This window comes from Schistocerca serialis, chromosome 4 (assembly GCF_023864345.2).
Source record: "Schistocerca serialis cubense isolate TAMUIC-IGC-003099 chromosome 4, iqSchSeri2.2, whole genome shotgun sequence".
NCBI classification, from domain to species: Eukaryota; Metazoa; Arthropoda; class Insecta; order Orthoptera; family Acrididae; genus Schistocerca; species Schistocerca serialis.
In genome coordinates this window covers 157772821-157794462 of record NC_064641.1, presented here as the reverse complement: position 1 = coordinate 157794462, position 21642 = coordinate 157772821, and the positions used below count along the sequence as shown (strand labels likewise).

The 21642-nt window shown below is 41.1% G+C and overlaps 1 protein-coding gene across 2 annotated transcripts in view; it reads right to left on the bottom strand.

Annotated features, from left to right (window-relative positions):
• LOC126473979 (golgin subfamily A member 7) overlaps positions 1-21642 on the bottom strand; it is a 98308-nt gene that overhangs the window by 21922 nt on the left and 54744 nt on the right. For both annotated transcript variants that reach the window (XR_007586546.1, XM_050101365.1), the window contains exon 3: positions 8652-8804. Coding sequence is in view for 1 of the 2 variants with exons in the window: in XM_050101365.1 (XP_049957322.1) it covers positions 8652-8804 (153 nt within the window). In the remaining variant the exon portion in view is untranslated. The remainder of the gene's footprint in view (positions 1-8651; positions 8805-21642) is intronic.

Here is a 21642-nt window from a genome sequence, read left to right as displayed (position 1 = left end):
ACTCTCTGGTATACAGGCACTGTTAAGAAACTTATAATGAAACAGCGACTTCTGCATAATAAGTTTAAAACAAAGTGTAGAACCATAGAGAGTTGATGAAAGAAACACATTTTGCCATCAAAAGGGCAATGTGTGAAGCCTTCAGTAACTACTGCAGGAGAGTTTTATTGAAAGCTCTCTCACAAAAACGAAATTAATTCTAATGATATGTAATGGGTGCGATAGGCTTTGAAGTAAGTGTCCACAAATTCACAGATGACACATTAACTTAAACTGGGTGTAGCAAAACACACACAGAAATAAGGAATCAGTTTTCAAATCATCTTTCACTGAAGAAGATAACCTATGTACTGCCCCAGCTTACTTCTTGCACAATGTGAAGACAAGATATATAGATATTAGTGTGGGTGGTATTGACACACAACTAAGATCACTGAAACCAAACAAGACTATAGGGCCAGATGAGATCCCTCTCAGATTTTTTATAAAATTTGCAGTTGAGTTTGCTCCCAATTTAACCTCAACAAAACACAGATCACTTGAACAAAAACCTGTGCCCAACTGTGATTAAGCAAGCTGGGATATTCTTTACTTCCCCTCTTGTTTTACAATCTGCCTCCTTAAAATTCACTTTTAACTAATTACCATTAACATACATGAGTATAATCTGCATTTTCATGAAAGAGAAAGGTTAGCCCTCAGTTTTAAAGAACATAATACAAGATGTAAGTGTTACATCAATAGGTCATGTGTTAAAGCAATGACAGTGTCTGTTCAATCTATTTGAAAGACAGTGAAATTTGTGGTTAGGTTTTTACTGTTCGTAGATGTTCAACAGTAAACTATTGTAGCATTATGTGGATGTTTGCCTGCAATCTACTAATGAGGCTTATCACAATAGTGCACTGGCCATATAACTGTGTAATATTGGTGTGGGGGGGGGGGGGGGGGGGGGGTGAACAGTGAAAGTACAGAACTGTGAAATGCAACTGTGCACCTGTCAGCTACATCATTTACAGTAGTCAGTACTGCACTTCCACCCTCAATTTTTTTTTTTCAGCCAGTATCACAATGCAGTTTGTCAACATCAAGGACCATCAACGAATAAATAAAGCAGGCGAACGTCACATATGGTGCCCCGGGTGAAGACTATTTTATGTGGGCAACTAGGACTCATGAACTTTGACAGTTAACTCAAGCGGTTCACAGCGATTTAAATGGAGAAGATGCAACAGCCAATCAGTGCTGGGGTTTCATGGCCACAGTAGGACAGCAGCCAATCAGTGAGCGGGTTCTATGGAAGCAGCCATTGAGTACAGGAGCAGCCAACCAGCACAGTTGACTGGGATAAACAAGATGCCTTGCAGAGAGAATTAAAACTTGCAGCAGCCGTGCAGATGATGAATTGAGATGACAAACACAGCAGCAGCAGGAGACGAGTGATTAAAAATAAGGTTATTTCATATCAAAAGCTGTTTTGTATTAAGTGATACATAATGAGTGGCTTTAAAGAACAAGACAGAGCAATGGAGGACAATGGACAACAGGGCAGTGATGTGCTTGAAAACAAAGCTGTAGAGGTTAAGTTTTTAAATGAAGAGAAAGACTTAATGGGGACTGGTTCTGTAGATGATAGTGGGCATGTAGTGGGCAGGTAGGGGTGTAACTTTGAATGATAGAGACAAAAGTCCTATTGTAGATGGAATGATAAGAGCATCATATACATTGTACGGTGATGTGAGCGAAATGGATGAAAACAGTACTGAAGTGGATGAGATTGTTAAGGTTAAGGAGGAAGAATCTAGTAGCGAAAATCAACAAGGGCAAAAGTTTATGGCAAATGGAAAAGTGGAAGCGATGTTAACACAAATTATGAGAAGTTTGAGTAGTATGTGCATGAAAGAAAACATTAGTAGAGTGGAAAAGAAAACTGATAGCATTAGAACTGACATGGTTAGCATTAAGGTTGAACTGAAGAAAGAAATTAAGGAGGATATTAAGGTAGTCAGCTCTAATCTACTATACTATAATGACTATAGTAGGAGGGTGGAGATTTCTGAAAAACAGTGTAAAGATGAAGTCAAAGCTGCCAGGAAATTCTGTGCTGTAAACAGGGTTTAACTTGAGAACCAAAATCAATCAGATTAAAAATGATTTAGAAACGGAGGTAGAAACCAAGTGTGCAGTAGTGGTAGAAGAAAAACTGGTAAAAGTAAGATGGAAGAGGTACAAAATCAAAAGCATTGAGTATGTAGTGTCCCAAACAGTCCTTCATTTGTTAGTTGGAAGAAACTGAATAATTTTCAACCATATGGGGAAGTGCATCCACTGGATTTCATTATGGAATTTGATGATTTGCCTAAAACATGAAATGACAAAGAGAAAAATTCATTTGTGAGAGGTTTTTTGAAAGGGGCTACTTATACATGGGCAGCTCAGGTAGCTGATAGCTGTACTTCGTGGCAAAGCTTTGAAAGAGCATTTTTAGACGAATATTGGTTTAAAGAGAAGCAGCAGACAATTTTGAGTGAATTTTGGGGAGGAGAATGTGGAAGGTTTCTGTCAGCTTTGGATAAACAAGCTGAAATATTTGGACAAATAGCTACGTGGTGAATCAATAATAATGGGTTTAGAAACTAAATTGCCTCAGAAAGTTAGAGAATTGCTTGTACCTGCCCCTAGGGGAATTATGTTGATAAAGTGAAGATGGGGAAGCCCTTAATGGAAGATCGTAGGAGGAATTTTGATGACAATAATCAAAATCAGGGAGAGAATTTCAAGTAAATAGGATGAACAGGATTAATTACAGTAGGAATTCAATGCATGTTGGGTGGAGGATAGCCAGAATGCGCATGGAAATGGTAGGAGAAATTCAAGTAACAGAAATGGAGGAGATGACTTTAATTCTGGATCAAACCATTTAAACTGGATAATGCTCCAGTTTTGGCTTGCACTCGAGCAGGTATTGATGCCAATTGTATATAATGTGCAGTAATCACAGATAAGGGTAATGTAAATGAAAATAGTAAAATGATTGTAATTTCTCATTCTAGTGAGATGCTGAATGATGGTGTTGGTAGCAATGCTTATCCCATAAAAGGTGAGGAGGAACTTACTATAATAAAATCAAGTGATGAAACAGAGTGTGTTGCTGTTGTTCAGGATGTACAAAGTTTCAAAACAGATGTTAAATTTTTAAGAGAACATAAGGAATTCAGGTGTTTTGCTTTGTGGTCTAATACTGGAAACAAGAATCAACTAATTAGCCAAGTATTTGAGGACAATAAAAGTGACAGTGGGTTTCATTCTGACAGTAGCAGTAATGATGATAGCAGTGACAAATCCAGTAGTGATGAGGACGAGGTATTTGAATTTATTATTGATAATGGCGGCAATGTGGTAGGTAAAAAGGACGTGTGGCACCCTGTAATAACAACAAGTTTACAAGCTACACATGTTAAGTGTTTACTGGACAATGGTAGTGATTTGAGTGGCATTTCACAGGCATTTTTTGAATCTGTTAAGAACACAGAGGATACAGTGGTGATCCATGTGTGTGGAATAAAAATTATTTGATGCTACTGGTAAGCTAACAAGAGTGTGAAACAAGAGGTACTACTAACTGTGGAATTGGCAGGACAGTTGTTGGAGTGCAATTTCTCGGCGATTCAAACTTCCAGCATTGATATAATATTTGGAACTCATTTCTTGTGCAAATAACAAGTAGGGGGTTCAACATTCTGTGTTGGATTCATTATGTGGCAACAACACTTACCCCAGCTGTCTGTCTCATTTTTCATGTTTCATGAGGCAGTCAAACTCTTCTCCTATCCTATCTGTAGTTAATAAGTGAATCAGAATTATTCTATCTTCGACTTTCATGCGATTTTGTACAGCAGGATATTTTAGTATAGGAACATTTTAGAAAACGTTTCTCGTGTGTGTGTGTGTGTGTGTGTGTGTGTGTGTGTGTGTGTGTGTGTGTGTGATGTTGTGTTAGTTATAAGTAACTGAATCATAAGAGGATGGAAGAAAATAAATTGGTACCATGGTTAAAGGATTTCTGTCAAACAAAGAGGCAAGGTAAACAGACAATGAAAGGTGTCAGCATATGTGGAGGATAATTAACATCTGAAGTTATCAGCTCATTGGTGTAGCAGCAGAGGCAATATGCAGTAAAAAACCATCTTAAATATGATATCTGAATATTAATTGTGATATAATAGAAGTGTTTGTGTTCAGTGCAGTCAGTATGTGGAGATAACTATCTACCCATAGAAGTGTGTCATGGTACCGCCTTTTCTAACATTGAGAAATTACAACTTTAGACATAGTTGCCTGGATTAATGTGTGTGGAAAGAGCAAGCAAGATTCGTACACACATCACTTTCAGGCTAGGATATCAAGCAATTTGATGGAATACAGTGGAATGACAGTTTTTCCGAGTGATAATTTTGTCTGATCAGTGGTGAGAGTTAAGTTTGCCTTAGCGTAAGGATCTGTTACTGTTGAGTGTTTTTCAGTAGAATCAATTTTGCATTAAATAAGCAGAGCAGGTATTTATTTATTAGATAACAAACAATAATGAAATAATAAAATAATGAATAATGTTAGGGTCTTAATGGTTAGGGAGCCTGTCTATGGAGTAGGGATATTTTTTGAGAATGCACTCCACTAGCTAACGAGGTAGGAAAGGTAAGTAAAATAATGGAGATGACAGACATGATTGATTAATGAAAGGATGACTGTATACAAATAAATGTAGTGTAACTATATTGAGGACCTAAATTTTGAACTAGGTAACATTGAGTACTGTGTATGTTGTGCAATTCATGAAACAGCAGCTTGGAATGAGAGCTTAACAGAAAGAGCAATATTTTGGTAAGGTACAAGTCATATAATGTTGCATCATAGAATCCATAGGATATCTGGAAACTTCTATATGTATTCTGAGTGGTAATACTGGAAGAAAGGAATGTAATTTTGCTGATTAACTGATAAATGTGGTGCTAAACTGATGTGAATATTCTGACAGGTCAAGTATTTGGTAACATTTTGTGATTTAGTGAGGATTTAATTTCCTTGTTGAATGAGAGTAGTGTTCAGAGCTGAGTAGGGAAGTAGGGCAATGATTTGGTACAACTTCCATCCCCTTAATTTTGAGTTGAATAGCAATTAAGTTACGTGATGGCATCTATTCTTTTTTCATAACATAATGATTAGTAAATCTATGCTACTGCACATCTTAAGTTTTTACTAGAGGTAATGTACATATTTTAGACAATAAGGTGGTATTTTGCAAATGGGAAAGAAACAAAAGTCTTTCAAGTTTAACCAGTTTCAGACAGTTATGACTTAGAGTAATGCTTTGTAGTGTAATGTGCACTTGATTTTCCAACTTTTACTAGTCCCTACCTTTTTTACTATGGTCAATTTTAGTGCTAATTATTGCAATGTTATGAGAACCATGTAAGGTATCTATTTATGAAGTAATGACTATCATTTTTAGTATGAAACAGTTTTTCTTCAACTTAGTTAGAATTAAAAGGAAATGTACTAAAGTAGGTATTTTGTCTGAATTTTTCGTGTACTGTGGCAGTGGAGAACCACCTCCTAGGGAACTGATAGCAGTGCATTTCCTTACTAACTGCCACTTGGACCTGTTGAAGGCATGAACAGCTTGGTGAGAAAGTGTGTTAAAGCTCATTAAAGTGTGAAAAATACTAAACATTGAACAAGTGAAATTTTCTGTCTAAAAATGAACTGCAACGCACAGTGTAATTTAACTTTTTGCTACCCGTGAGGATTAATTTTTTTTAAGCAAGATAGGATTTGTATAAAATGAGATGTATCTTTGAATGTAATCCTTGTTTACCCAAAAAGGACATCACTTATGATGAAGATAAATAATTATTTTTGTTAAAAGTATAACTTGTGGATATTTTGTGACAGTGTACAATACATTGTATGTAAATATTTTGTATGGCGATTTTCATATGGCCAGTACATGTAAGTATAAATTGAAAAAAACATACGTACAGTAGTTTGGGTAAGAATTCTTACGTAATTTTTGTGTGTGTAGATTGTTAAACCCACTACCTGGGGTCATTTGTGGTCACTGAATTGCCCAGTAAGCTATGTGCAATATCTGTCTGTTCAATCCAATGAGGGGGTGATGTTACGAAGCAAGATGGGATATTCTTTACTTTCCCCTCTTGTTTTTCCATCTGCCTCCTTAAAATTAATTTTTTCACTTTTAACTAATTACCATTGACATACGTGAGTACAACCTGCATTTTCATAAAAGAGAAAGGTTAGCCCTCAGTTTCAAAGGATATAACACAAAATCTAATTTTGTGCTTAGTTTTAGGTATGCAATTGATTTTCTAATTTATTTCGACTACTCCTAGTTAGTATCTTTTGTTATAAGGTACAATCAGTAATTGTTCTGTAACTTCAATTCTATTGTTGATGTATAAACAAATATAAATTACGTACTAATTATGAACATTTGGAGGAACAACTGATAGTATTCTTAAAGGATCTATTTGGCACTATTCGAAAACATGTTAGCAAAGCCAGCCCTTAATTAATTCCAAAGTAATTAACAGTTTTGTCAAAAGTATTGTTTGCATAATGATGTCTGTTAATTTCATAATTTAAACAAATAATTCGGCCTAATTCTTGTAGTACAAGAAACTGTTCAAAAGACGCAATTTTTTTTATGTATGCAGTTAATTTAATGAGTTAAGTTTTAACTGCAATTTCTGTAAATTAAACATCGAATAATGTTTAGTTTCAGTTCCTTTATTGAGCTGATATATAAAGGCCCGGTTTTTGGTCACGAGACAGGCAATCGACGGCCGAGTTTCAGACATGGAACCTGTATTGGTTAGATCAAGAACAATGCATCCACTTAACTGTGGAATAAGCGTTACACAAATAGGCTGTGTGTTAAAGCAATAACAGTGTCTGTTCAATCTATCTGAAAGAGTGTGAAATGTGTGGTTAGGTTTTTACTGCTCATAGATGTTCAACAGTGAACTATTGTAGCTGTATGTGGATGTTTGCCTGCAACCTATTAATAAGGCTTATCGAAAGTTAAACAATAGCCTACTGGCCATATAACTGTATAATATTGGGGGGAAGGGTGTTGTGAACAATGAAAGTACAGAACTGTGAAACACAACTGTGCACTTGTTGGCTAAATCATTTACAGTTGTCAGTATTGCATTTTCACCCCTTATTTTTTCAGCAAATATCGCAATGCAATACATCGAGACTGAGCAACATCCAGGACAGCTATTTGTTGTAGAATCTTAAAGCATATATCAAACAGAATGATTTCTTCCAAGCCAACTACCATGGATTCCAAACTTAGACTTTTCTATCGACACCCCAAAAGCCATAGATCATAGCAGGTAGGTTAACATAGCATTTGTCAACTTCAAAAAGAGCATCTTATTCAGAACCGCAACTACATTTACTATAAAAATTCAATAAAGTAAATTTATGAATGAACTCAGGATTTCTTGGTAATGAGGATGCAACAAATTATCTCAGGTGGAGGGTCACAACAGGTATAGAAATAACATCCGGCATGCACCACGGTAGTGTGTTAGGATCCTTGATTTCCATTTTGTATATTAACCATCTTGCAGACAATACTAACAGTAACTTCAGAACTTTTGCTGATGATGCAGTCATTTATAATGAAGTACTGTCACAAAAAAAGTGCTTAAATATTAAGTCAGACCTTGATGACATTCCAAAATGGTGTAAAGATCAGCTATTTTCTTTGAATGTACAGAAATTTGAAATTATGCACCTCACAAGATGAACAATAGTAGTATCCTATGACTGCAATATCAATGATTCAAAAAAAGAATCAGTCAACTCATACAAATACATGTGTGTAACAATATGTAGAGATACGAAATTGAATGATCACATTAGATAAGACATAGGTAAGACAGAGTGCAGACTTTGATTCATTGGCAGAATACTGAAAAAACATGCTCAATCTATAAAGAAGACCATTAACTGTGTTCCATCTTAGAATATTACTCAAGTGTGTGGAACTCATACTAATAGGATTAACAGGGGATGTTGAATGTATACAAAGAAGGCATCATGAATGGTTATGGGTTTGAGTGACAGGACAGCATAATGAAAATGTTGAAGAATCTAAACTGCAGACTGCTGAAGAAATACAAATTATCCTGTAAAAGCTTGCTTACAAAATTTCAAGAACCAGTATCAAATGAAAAATCTAACTATATTATTCAACCTCCTACATATCATTTCTGTAAGGATCAGGGAGACAAAGTTAGACTAATTACAGCACAAACAGCCACATTTATGCAGTCATTCTTCCAGAATGCGATTGGAATGGGAAAATAGCCTAACGTGATACTGTGTTAAGTACCCTCTATCACACACCTCACAGTAGTTTCCAGAGTATGTATTTATTTGCAGAAAGGAATTTATCTAACATGAGGAATCAGATATTAATTTCACGGAGCTGTCACAAAGTCCAAAAGCATGTAGTTACAATGTACAATAAATGTCATGTCGATCACTTTTATATTGTACTCATAACAAAGAAGCTGACAGTAAATACATTCTAAAGAAGTAGATTTTTCTTTTACCTTTTCATAATGTGTTTCTGTGCAAATGTAAATAAGGTACGCTGTAAGACAAGCCATGCACCCTTTACAATATGTACTGCATCCAGCTTTCTCAGCTTCAGCATATATGGCATTCAACTGATTAACTGTGTATTCAAATGCCTGCCGATCAATCTGCAACAGTAAACAGTCATACAAATTAATACATTACTTGTCTGTACTGCTGAAGAGGCAAAAACACGAATTTTAACAACAATAATTGGTAGCATTCAATCGTTTTCTGTCATGCACAGAGATAATGTCATAGCTGAAAATACTTAAGGCTAACTACCCAATTTGACCAATAGCAAACTATAGAAATAGCCCAGCCTATAAGACACCTAGACTGCTAGAGCAAATTCTTAAAAATCTGCATCTATGAGACCAAATATTCGGTGCATAATAGTATGACTCCGATAAATGAAATTACAGAAAAACCATCTTTCTCTCTTCCTATTTGGTTTCACTAGACATTAAGAATTCATGTATCAATGTCCTAGATAAAGAAACAATTGAGATAATCAGAGGAACTTCCTTAAATATAGTAAGGTTTCAAAGACAAGAGACCACTGAATTCATGTACTTTTACAGCTGGTTAAGAATTTTAAATATTTCACTTTCAATCATGTTTTATATTTAGGTAATAGTGTCTAGCATTTCAGGGAAACATTTTTATCAGTGACCCAAAAGATAAAATTTTAAAGTCTGACAAAACCATTTTGGGTAAAGTGTTTATTATAAACATTATGCAGACAATACAATATTGTTTGTTGATGATACTGATGACAATACAGAAGAAATAATGGAAAGTTTAATGATGCCCACCGAAAAATTGAGTTCATTAGCTCAGCAGGAAATCAACAGCAATTTACACTGCCTCGATTTGTAAATTAAAAGGTAGGGCAATAATCACAAATTTAATGTTTACAGAAAACTGACAACAGCTGACACCGTTATTCTCAATGATTCATGCCATCCAGTCTTATGAAGAGGCTGCTTTTTGTAGTTTAGTGGACAGGACAGTCATTGTGCCAATGAGAAGAAATGATAGAGAGACAGAACTAATCATTAAGAAGATAGCAGTCAACAATGGTTCCAAAGTATATACTGTTAATAAATAACCGTGCAAGAGTAATAAGAACAGGAAGAATAAACAAAATAAAAAATGACAATCGTCCCTATGCCATACTACGACACAGTCTTGCAAAAGATTGAGAACATTTCTAAACCTAACGATGTCCAAACAGCATTCCAGAAGAATGATCTAGCGAGGTATAACCTGAAGTACGATTTTGTGAAAAGATACATAAGTAGTAAACATTGAGAATTTATAAATTACGCACATCTAGCAACAAAAAGTATGCTGGAAAGACAGGAACAAAAGGAACACAAAGAATGATGGTTGGTTGGTTGGTTGTTTTAAAGGAGGGGGGGAAAAGGACCAAACTGTGAGGTCATCGGTCCCTTGTTCACGGTAAAATAATTACCCGTAGGGGAAGAAGAAAAGAAAGAGACGTACAGCACAGTAACAGGAGAATGGAAGAACCAGAAGAGCGACAGGACAACCAACACTACTATGGGTAAAACAGGAAAAGAAAACACCAGAGGAGCAAGAAACAGGTAGAAGGGATAAAAACAAGAAAGCAGATGACCGTGGCTGGCCAACCACAAGAATAAAAAGGAAAAGCCAGCCACTCTGCGACACATTAAAACATCCAGCCTAAAAGCATTAAAATGGAGAACACAAAGGGACTAAATTAGTTGATGAGGTGTTGTCGGCTAAAAATAATGGCAACAAGTCCAGTAACTGATGAGTCCGTCGCAGGGCAGACAAAGAGGGACAGCTCAACAAGATATGGGCCACTGTCAGCCGGGCGCCACACCGACACTGAGGTGGGTCATCATGGCAATGGAGGTAGCCGTGTGTCACCCAAGCGTGGCCAATGCAGAGCAGACAATGAAACACACTGTCTCTGCGAGAGGCCCGCATGGAGGTCTTCCACACATTCGTAGTCTCCTTCATAGCACGAAGCTTGTTGTGTGTTCTGAGTTTACGCCATTCTGTCTCCCAAAGCCGCAAAACATTGTGCTGTAGTACTGAATGTAGGTTGGTTGCAGAGAAGCTTATCTCCATAAGCGGTTTCCGCATAGCCTGTTTGGCCACCCTGTCAGCAAGTTCATTGCCTGGGGTTCCAACGTGACCTGGGGTCCTGACATACACCACTGAACGACTGGACCATTCCAGGGCACAGATGGACTCCTGGATGGTCGCTACCAAAGGATGATGAGGGTAGCACTGGTCGATAGCTTTTAGGTTGCTCAAGGAGTCAGTACACAGAAGAAACAACTCCCCAGGGCATTAACAGATGTGCTCAAGAGCATGAGATACAGCCACCAGCTCAGCAGTGAAAACACTGCAGCCAACAGGCAAGGAATGCTGTTCAATATGTCCTCCATGGACATACGCAAAGCTGACGTGATCATCAGCCATTGAACCTCAGGTGTAAACCACTTCCGGGTGTAAACCAATTCATGGCCTCAGTACATGCCAAGCACTGAGAGGAAGTGGCAGCGGAGGGCTGTGGGTTTAACTGAGTCCTTACGGCCATGTGAAAGGTCCAGGCGAAGCCGCGGCCTAGGTGTACACCATGGAGGTGTATGTGAATGAACGTCAAGTATAGGTGGTAAAGGCAAGGACTGCAGAAAGAAGGGATCGCACACGAAATCCAATTGGAAATCCTGACCTGGGCCGCCGAAGTGGGAGATGAACCGCCATGGGTGGGAAAGGGAGACGGTAATTTGGATGCGCAGGAGAACTATGAACATGTACAACATGACAACGGAGGTGAAAGTTTCCCAGTTCGCCTTGTTTACAGTCCATCTGGGCAGGCATACATGGGCCTGATGCCGAGGCAGTGACAGGAAGATGGGGAAATGGTCACTACCACATAGGTCGTCATGTGCTCTCCAGTGGAGAGGTGGGAAAAGTCCTGGGCTGGAAATTGATAAATCAATGGCTGAGTAACTATCATGAGCCACACTGAAATGTGTGGCGGCCACAGTATTTAAGAGGTGGAGGTCCAACTGAGACAGTAAAGTTTCGACATATCTGCCTCGGCCAGTGAGCATGGTGCCACCTCACAAGGGGTTATGGGCATTAAAATCCCCCAGAAGTAGGAAAGATTTAGAGAGTTTATCAATCAGTGCACTCAGGGTACTGCACCATCTGGAGGAAGATATACATTGCAAACAATTATTTCCTGTGTAGTCCGCATTCTGACAGGCACAGGTTCACTACATACCAAGTTCAGGATATAAACGCCACCTCCACCTGACACACTATTATATTCGCAACAGTTCTTGTAATATCCCCTGTAGCCACAAAAGTAGCGGTTCACGTTGTCGGGAACCAGGTTACCTGGAGGGCAATGCAGAAAGCAGGTGTAAAGCTTAACAGTTGCCGTAGCTCAGCCAGGTGATGGGAAAAACCACCACAATTCCACTGGAGGATGACGTGATCTTGAGACTGGGAAGGCATGAAACACTCAATGAAGCAGTCTACACCTCAGGGTCATCTGCTGCCACAGACTTATTTCCCGAATAGGCTATATCCATTGTGTCTGAGTGTCTGACGAGACCTAGGTCCTCAGCGGATGCCAGAATCTTCATCTCATCCTCAGATGCACAGCTTGTAGGCAGCAGTGGTGTGGGTGCCACTGTAATTCCCTTGGTCTTGGGGGGTCTTCTTTCTGGATTTCTCTCGCTAATCCTTGGATTTCTCTGGCTGGGAGGGCTTCACTGATTCAGTCTCCAGGACTGAGACTAAGCGTGAAGCCCTATGACCAGCTTCTTTTGGGCTGTTCAGCCACTGGCGGGTGTCATGTTTCCCACTAGTAGAAACCCGGGAAGGGAGTGACCCAAAGGACCCCTTCCGAGCGAGAGGAGCCGAACAAGACTTATGCTTATCCGGCACAGGGGACTGATATCCCCGATGGTTGGGGGCGTGCTGTTCCTGAAGTAGGTAGTGCTGGAGCAACAGGGAGGGAATTGCCGCTCACCATCAAGGTGGGAGGTGTAGTCATCCAGCTCTGAGAGGTGACTGGGATTGGCGGAGCTGATGGGGCTAGAACTGTTGTAAGATGACGTCATACATACAGGATGTAGGCATTCAAATTCCCTCTTACCCTCGGTGTAGGTCAGTCAGTCCAGGGTATTGTACTTCATGATTTTCCTTTCTTTCTGTGGAATCCTGCAGTCAGATGAGTAAGGAAAATGGTGTTCTCCGCAGTTGACACAGATGGGAGGCAGAGCACATGGAGTATAGGGATGTGATGGGTGTCCACAATCTCGACATGTGACACTGGGAGTACAGCGGGAAGACAAGGCTAAACTTGCAGTACTTAAAGCACTGCATGGGGGAGGGACGTATGGTTAAACATCACAGCGGTAAACCATCATCTTAACCTTTTCAGGCAATGAATCACCCTTCAAGGCCAAGATGAAGGCACCGGTAGCAAGCCTGTTGTCTTTGGGTCCCCTGTAAATGCACCGGATGAAATGAACACCCCACCATTCTAAATTGGCCTGGAGCTTATCGACAGACTGCAAGAGGAGATCGTGATGGAAAATGATCCCCTGGACCATGTTGAGGCTTTTATGGGGAGTGACAGAAACAGGAATATCACAGATGAGTAACACTCGGGATTGGGCTGGGGATGCTGTCTGAATCAAGACCACACTGTTTCACATCTTGGACAGCGCTGTCACTTCTCCAGACTTATCCTCAAGGTGTTCAACAAAAAACTGAGACTTCGTAGGTAGAAAGGAGTCCCCATCAATTCTGCTACAAACAGAAAACGCAGACGAATATGGCTCTCTCTGTTCTGTAGCCCTATGTTCCCCCCATGGTGTAGCGTGACAGGGAAACGATTTAGGGTCATACCTGTCAGCACTATATTCGATCTGTCATTTCTTAGAGACTGCTGGTGCTGTACAGTCACCAGCAAGAGATAACTTAGTCTGCTTCATTGCGGGTCATCCGCCCTGATGCCACCCACTCTGATCAGGGGCTCTCCCCTTGGGCGCCACCCAGCCACAGCAAAGGCCAACTGGCATGATGGCTGTTGCTGGGAGTCCTGATGCCCCAGGAAGACAGGCATCTACTCCTTGGCATAAGTGGGGAGTTTACATCTCAGGCATCAGCAGTGTGATCTGTGTTGTCAGGGGGCTACCACCAAATGGGTACATGATGGCCCCACCACAATGGACTGGCTACCATGCTGGATACTGGGCGCAGAGAAGTCCAATATTGTCATGGGGGCGAAAGAGGACAGGAGACAATGGAAGAAGATGACATACCCCGGAAAGTGTCCTCGCCCAATAGTTTAATTGCAGGTGGAGATGCAAAGCCATGACGAGATTCAGGTGATCGAATCTAAGGGCACTATGAATAACTCGTGCACCACGTAAGGTGTCCTGCCCCATATGGCCCGCACTTCTGTAGAAGTTTGAGTTCAGGTCCTATTCTATGGTTTGACCTGCCACTTTCATAGAGCTGAAAAGTGTGAGAGTCCTTTTAGTCACCTCTTACGACAGGCAGGGATACCTCATGCCTATTCCAACCCCCAGACCCACAGTGGGAGAAGAAAGACACATTCAGACTAACTATGACAAATCAATTGTTATAGATCATCCCCTTAATGGGATGGAAAGTGACTTAGAAATCCTGCACATAGAAAAGAAAGGATGTAAACTAGACTTCCTGGAAGAATTGGAGATAACTATTCATGAAAAGGAACACATTAATATTCTTAATGTGCTGTGAACAACAACAGAATCTTAATGGCTTTTTTATTATTATCTTAAAGCAGATGCATAATTATAAATTTGCCATACTTCTTCAAAGTAGCAGATAGAGGCTGAGGATCATAAACATCCAAGTAGCCAAGGAAAAGTAGGTGACCAGTGGAATATCATTAAGGTTGATCTAATAGCTGTATTTACGCAGTAATACCACGGATGTGTCAGTTCACAGCAACTTACAGACCTCTGGAGGAACATCAACTCAACACACTTTGAGCCCACAGCAGATTAGCAGGACACGGCCTCGTGCTGTGTGAGATGGGACAACTACCGACAGGAGTCAATGATTTTAATGTAAGACGAATAACCACAGTCTAATGCATTTTTTCTATTTCATTTTATGAACATCACAAATGTGCTGATATACGTAACCTCATGATCTAAATTTCACAACCTGATGAGGAAACGCGTTGTTGAGCGGTATGTAGGACAAAAAAGCAGTTAAATGCTACCAATTATTACCGTTAAAACATGACAAGTGTTACCTCACATCCTTAAATTTGGTAATATTCAACACAAAATTGGTTTTATGATATATGTTGTGGAAAATATTCCCATTTTTCCATCCAAATGGTGCCTGAAGGACATTTTCAATAAAAACAACTTGTGACATTCACACACACACACACACACACACACACACACACACACACACACACACACACACACACACACACACACAAAAAACAGGCATGCAGTTATGGATTAAACATTTGTATCTACATCTATACCACAAAACTAACTAATGGCGTGTGCAGCTGGGTACTTCAGGAACAACTATCATTTAGCCCACCTTCCACATGTCAGTCACAAACAGTGCATGAAAATTACGGCTGTTGATAAACCTCCATATGAGCAGTCATTTATCCTATTTTCTCACTGCGGTCATTTCATGAGAGATATGTGGTATCATGTGACGTACCTAATTGTTCTTGCACCAGACACACTCGGAATTGCAACAGTCAATTTCTCTTCTTGTGTCTGCCATTGGAGTTTGCTGATCATCTCTGTAATGCTCTCGTGCTTACTTAATGGCTCAATAAGAAAACATGCTGCCTTTTATTGGATCTCCTCTCTCTCTTCTTTTAATCCAATCTGGTATGGTTCCCTTGCTAGTCAGCAACATTCAACAATTGTTTTTCAAGTTGCTTGTATGCTGCTTCCTTTGTGGATGAATTCCTTGTGATTCTTCCAACAAATCTCAGTTTGGCATCTGCTTTTCCTACTTTTAGTTTTATGTGGTCATTATACAGCACTTCCATTTGTTCCTTTAAGTTAAGCCATGGAATCTTATGACAACTTTTCAGTGATCTTTGATTAAATTTGTTTCTATTCAGTCAACAGCCAGTCCCTGCACCAATTATGGATCCTCTTCGCGTTGTCCTGTGTTCCACCATTATCATCTTGTGCTGTAGCCTTCCTACTATAGGTGCAAATAAAGAGCAGTGTGAGGAATGATAAGAGAAAGTGGGTGGATGAGCAAACCCTGAGAGCAGAGAGAGCTGCAGCAAGGGGTGAACTGTACCGCATCACTAGAATGTTGTCCACAACAGGTTTCAACAAGAACAGACCTGTAAAAGCAAGGAGGGTCGACTGTTGACGACAGAAGAAGACCAACTTAGAAGCTGGAAAGAACATTTTTCTAAAGTCTTAAACAAAGAGCAACCTGAAGAGAGGGAGAGGCAATGGAATTTTCCAGATGCCAGTGACAGAATCAATGTAAACACACCGAATAAGACTGAAATTAAAATAGCTCTCAAACAGATAAAGAATGGGGTGGCTCCAGGAATGGATAATATTGCACCTGAGGTGCTAAAAGCAGACATTGACACCACCGTAAATCTACTGCATCCATTGTTTGAGAAGATATGGTCAGAACAGAAAACACCAAAGGATTGGAAAGAATGGCTGATTATTAAGTTGCCAAAGAAAGGGGATACTACCAATTGTAATAACTGGTGAGGCATCACCCTCTTATCTGTACCAAGTAAAGTACTCTGTAGATTGATGCTAAATTGTATCAAGGACCCAGTCGAGGCATGACTGAGAAAAGAGCAAGCTGAGTTTAGACAGCACAAAAGTTGTGTCGATCTCATCAACACACTGTGTATAATACTTGAGCAGAGTGCAGAATGGCAGGACACACACTACCTTACATGTATTGATTTTGAAAAGGCATTTGACACTCTTAATAGGAGAGTTATGTGGCATACCTTGGAAGAATGTGGAATAACATCAAAGATAATAAATATTATTAAAGCCATGTATGATGGATATGAATGTAGGGTGCTACACAATGGGAAACTTACTGAATCTATCCAAACAAATGTTGGGGTGAGGCAGGGATGTATTCTGTCACCTACCTTGTTCTTGTTGGTACTGGACAGCATAATGAAAAGAGCTGTTGATGGTAGGAGAAGAGGTATTCAGTGGGGAATGCACGACAGGTTTGAAGACAGACCTTGACTTTGCTGACGATATCTGTCTGCTCTCGCAAAGATTGCACGACATGGAAGAAAAGTTGGAAAGACTGAAAGTGGAAGCAGAAATTGCAGGACTTCAAATAAATGTTCAGAAAACTAAGGAAATGAGAAGGTGATCTGAAAAACAAGTGAAGCTCACAGTGTATGGAAAGGAATTGGAACAAGTAGACTCCTTTGTATATCTAGGAAGTACCATCTGTAAAGCTGGAGGGGCCGAGGAGGGTGTAAACAGTCAGATACGGAAGGCCAATGGAGCCTTTGTACAACTGTACCCTGTCTGGCGTAATAAGAACATCTCGAGATGAACCAAGTTGCACTTGTTCAATAGCAACGTAAAGTCAGTGATCCTGTATAGTTGCGAAACATGGAAGGTAACAAACATGATTGTAAACCAGCTGCAAGTCTTCATAAACCGGTGTCTTTGGCAAATTATAAATGTGAGGTGGCCAGACGTTATATCAAATGACGAATTGTGGGAGATGACCAACCAGCGACCAATCCGTGAACAAATAAAGGAAATAAAATGGAGGTGGACTGGTCACACAATACCCAAACAACAAGGAGCTGTTGATAAGGCGGTACTGGATTGGAACCCACAAGGAATACACAGACGTGACCACCCGAAAAAGACATGGAAAAGAGGAAAAGAATGGTGGAAGAAGAAGCTCTGAAAGCTGGTAAAACATGGAGTGAAGTAAAATGTTTGGCTGCCAACAGAACCAGATAGAAGATCTTTACTGCTGCCCTATGATCCAACAGGAAAGAAGTCAAGTAACTCAAGTCATAGCACACTAGTTACATTAAAAGACATTTTTTAACGCAACTGGTGTGCTAATTCTTCAGACTGGAATTGTTGTTATTCTATTCTCTCCCCACCCCCCCACCCCAGTGCAATTGGGCTACTACTCTGCACCACCTATACTTGCTTCACACAGTCAAAGAGAAAGACTGGACATGAAGAAAGCTCAAAGTTGTAAGATTCCTTCACACAGTGAAAGTAGAATTATGTTCTACTACAATTTCAAAGAACAATTTGAAATATTTACTGAAAAGTATGAAAAAAATATCAGCATTTGATACTGCGATTTCAACATCGATATATCGGGGAAAAAAGTATCACGTATGTGTGTGTCTACATATATTTTGGAAAACATCGATTTTTATCGACAGCCCTGCTGGTGACCTGAAGAAAAAAATTTAGAGAAAACATTCATGGATTAATGTGCGTGTTTGCATAGCCATCTTCCACAGCAGCTGATACAATCATTTAATGGTTTCTCGCCTTCTTTAGTTCCTTGCAGTTAAAAAGTATTTATCACATCATGAGAAGCATTTGTTTTATTTATAAAGCAGCTCCTATTGGAATATGGATAAGCACTCCCATAGCAATGGCAAGACTGCCTACTGAGACGCTATTACTAAAAGCAGTTGCCTGACCTGATGTAGGTCGGGAGGGGATAGGTAAGGATGCAAGGAGAGGGTAGCAGGAAAGAGGTGGCACAACACCAGGAAAAGAGTATAGAAGGTACAGCAAAAAGATACATAGCAAGAGTGAGACGGGGGAAACTGCGGGGGGAAAAGGGAAGGGTGGGAGAAGGCAGTGCATGATCTGTATAGAGTAGGAGTGGTGTGGACCGAAGAGAGTAGTAGAAAAGCAATGTGAGGCAGCAGTAACAGGTTAGTGAAGGTTTAGGCCAGGGGGACAAGAGTCTAGGGTATGTTGGACAGACAATTCCCTTTTGAATAGTTTAGAGAAACCTGGGATGGATGAGAGATGTCAAATGGCTCCTATAATGAAGCAGTTGTTCAAGTCATTTCTGTTGTTGTGTGCAGCTTGTTCGGCAAATGGATGGTCAAGTTTGCCACAGTTTTGCATTGGTCATTCATGTGAGTAGACAGCTGATTACTTTTCAAACAAATTTCGGGCTTGCAGCCGGTCGTCGTTCAATACTTCACACGATATTTCAACTGGGCACCTGCCAGTCATCTTCAGGTGAGCCGTCGCAGACTGGCGAAAACGTCCTCCGTTCCGCAATATATAGCGTACTGTAAGTATTCTGAGCATGCGTCGAAAACTTGATAGTTGAACCACACTGCCCGCCGGCAGTGCCCTCGCTGGTGGAATAGCGGAACTCAGTCGCCCTATGCGTTGCTGTTTGCCACGACAGAGTGCGTAGACGGCTGTGGCTCTTTTCACGACAGAGTGCGTAGACGGCCGTGGCAAACAGCAACGCAGAGGGCAACTGAGTTCCGCTATTCCACCAGCGAGGGCACTGCCGGCAGGCAGTGTGGTTCAACTATCAAGCTTTCGACGCATGCTCAGAATACTTACAGTACGCTATATATTGCGGAACGGAGGACGTTTTCGCCAGTCTGCGAGGGCTCACCTGAAGATGACTGGCATGTGCCCAGTTGAAATATCGTGCGAAGTATTGAACGATGACCGGCTGCAAGCCCGAAATTTGTTTGAACAGTCAATTCGCCGGGAACATTTTAAAATTCACAGCTCATTACTTGCCATGCCCACACTGAACCTGTACAGTTAGTCAGTTGGTTTAAAAGTGTGTGTGTGTGGGGGGGGGGGGACAAACTGCGAGGTCATCCATCCCTTGTTCCCAGTAGAATAACTACCCAAGGCAAAGAAGAAAACAAAGAAGATGTACTGCACAATAACAGGAGAAAGGAAGAACCAGAATAATGGCAGCAGGACAACAAACACTATAATAGACAAAACAGGACAAGAAAACCACAACAGAGAGATGCAAGAAACAGGGAGAAGAGATTAAAAACAAGAAAGCAGATTACCATGGCTGGCCGACAATAAGAATAAAAAAGGAGAAGCCAGTCACTCTGCAACACATTAAAACCTCCACCCTAAAAGCCATAGGGTGGAGGACACAAAGGGACACAGAACATGCACTAAAACACACATCAAATGATTAAACCCTCACAAATAAAACATAAAACTAAAGCTGCTGTTGAGGCATTGTCTCCCAACACCGAAGGTAGGGTGCTCGGAAAGTTAAGTCCACCGCAGAGCAGCTAAAAGTGGGCAGTCCAGCAGTAGGTGGACGACTGTCACTTTGGAGCCACAGTGAGACTGAGTTGAGTCCTCGCGACAGAGGAGGTAACTGTGTGTGAGCCGCGTGTGGCCAATAACACCAAGTTTGTTGTGCATACTGTTCTCCCACTGTCTCCCAAAGCTGAAAAACCTCGCAGCGTAAGACAGAACGCAGGTCAGTTTCGGAGATGCCTATCTCAAGGAGCGGTTTCTGCATAGCCTGTCAGCAAGTTCATTGCCTGGAATTCCAATGTGTCATGTGTTCCACACAAACACCACCGAATGACTGGACTGTTCCAGGGCAGAGATGGACTCCTGGATGTTCACTACCAGAGGATGGCGAGGGTAGCACTGGTCGATAGCTTGTAAGCTGCTCAGGGAGTCAGAACAGAGAAGAAACGACTCACCAGAACAGAAATGGATGTACTGAAGTGTATGAGACATGGCCACAAGCTCTGCAGTGAGTACACTGCAGCTAGCAGGCAAGGAATGCTGTTCAATATGGCCTCTGTGGACATAGGCGAAGGCAACATTACCATCAGCGATCGAGACGTTCATGTAAACAACTTCAGAGCTCCAGAACATATCAAGAATCAAGAGGAAGCGACAGCAGAGAGTGGTGGGGTTAACATAAACCATGCAAAAGGTCCAGACCAACCTTCAGATGAGGTGTACACCATGGAGGTGTAAAGGGCAGGACTCCAGTTCAGAGAGAAGGGATCGCACGCGAACCGCAATAGTGAGCCCTGACCTGTGCCGAAGGTGGGGTAGCCAAGTCAATCGGGTGTCGAAAACCAGTCCTAAGAAGTGATACGTCTCAACTACAGTGAGTGGATCGTCATTAAGATAAAGTTCAGGGTCCAAATGAATGGTACGACACCGACAAGTGTTTGACGTACTACGCTTCATGGCGTGTCATCCGCCATGATGTAACCTACTCCGACCAGGGTCCCTCCCCACAGGCACCACCCAGCTGCATCAAAGGCCACTTGGCAGGATGGCCATTGCCGGCAGTCCCGATGCCCCAGGGTGACGGGCATCTACTACTTGGCATACGTGGGGAGTTAATGGTGCACGCATCAGCGGAGCAATCCCTGTGTTTGTCAGGGGGCTCCAACCAACAGGGTACATGGCGGCCCCACCACAACGGACTAGCTACCAAAGTGGATATGAGATGCAAAGAAGTCCATGGTCATTGTCGGCACAGAAAGTGTCATAGTGCATGGCGGAAAATGCACCCAGGAAGGAGTCCTCGTCAAAGAGATGGAGAATGGGCGGGACTGCCATGCGACGACGAAAAAGTGTGGTAAAGATCTGAATGCATGATGGACACAATGCACCATGTAAGGCGCACTTCCCCAATTGGCTCGCTCTTCAGGAAAATTTTGAAAAATGGAGGTCAAACCCTACAGGGGACCATCACATAAAGGACGAAATGTGAGAGACTCCTTTTAGTTGCCTCTTATGACAGGCAGGAATACTTCAGGTCTATTCTAATCCTCAGACCCGCAGGAGGGGGCGAGGGAGATTTGATGTGTATCCGCATATCTGCACCTGGAGTCATGAA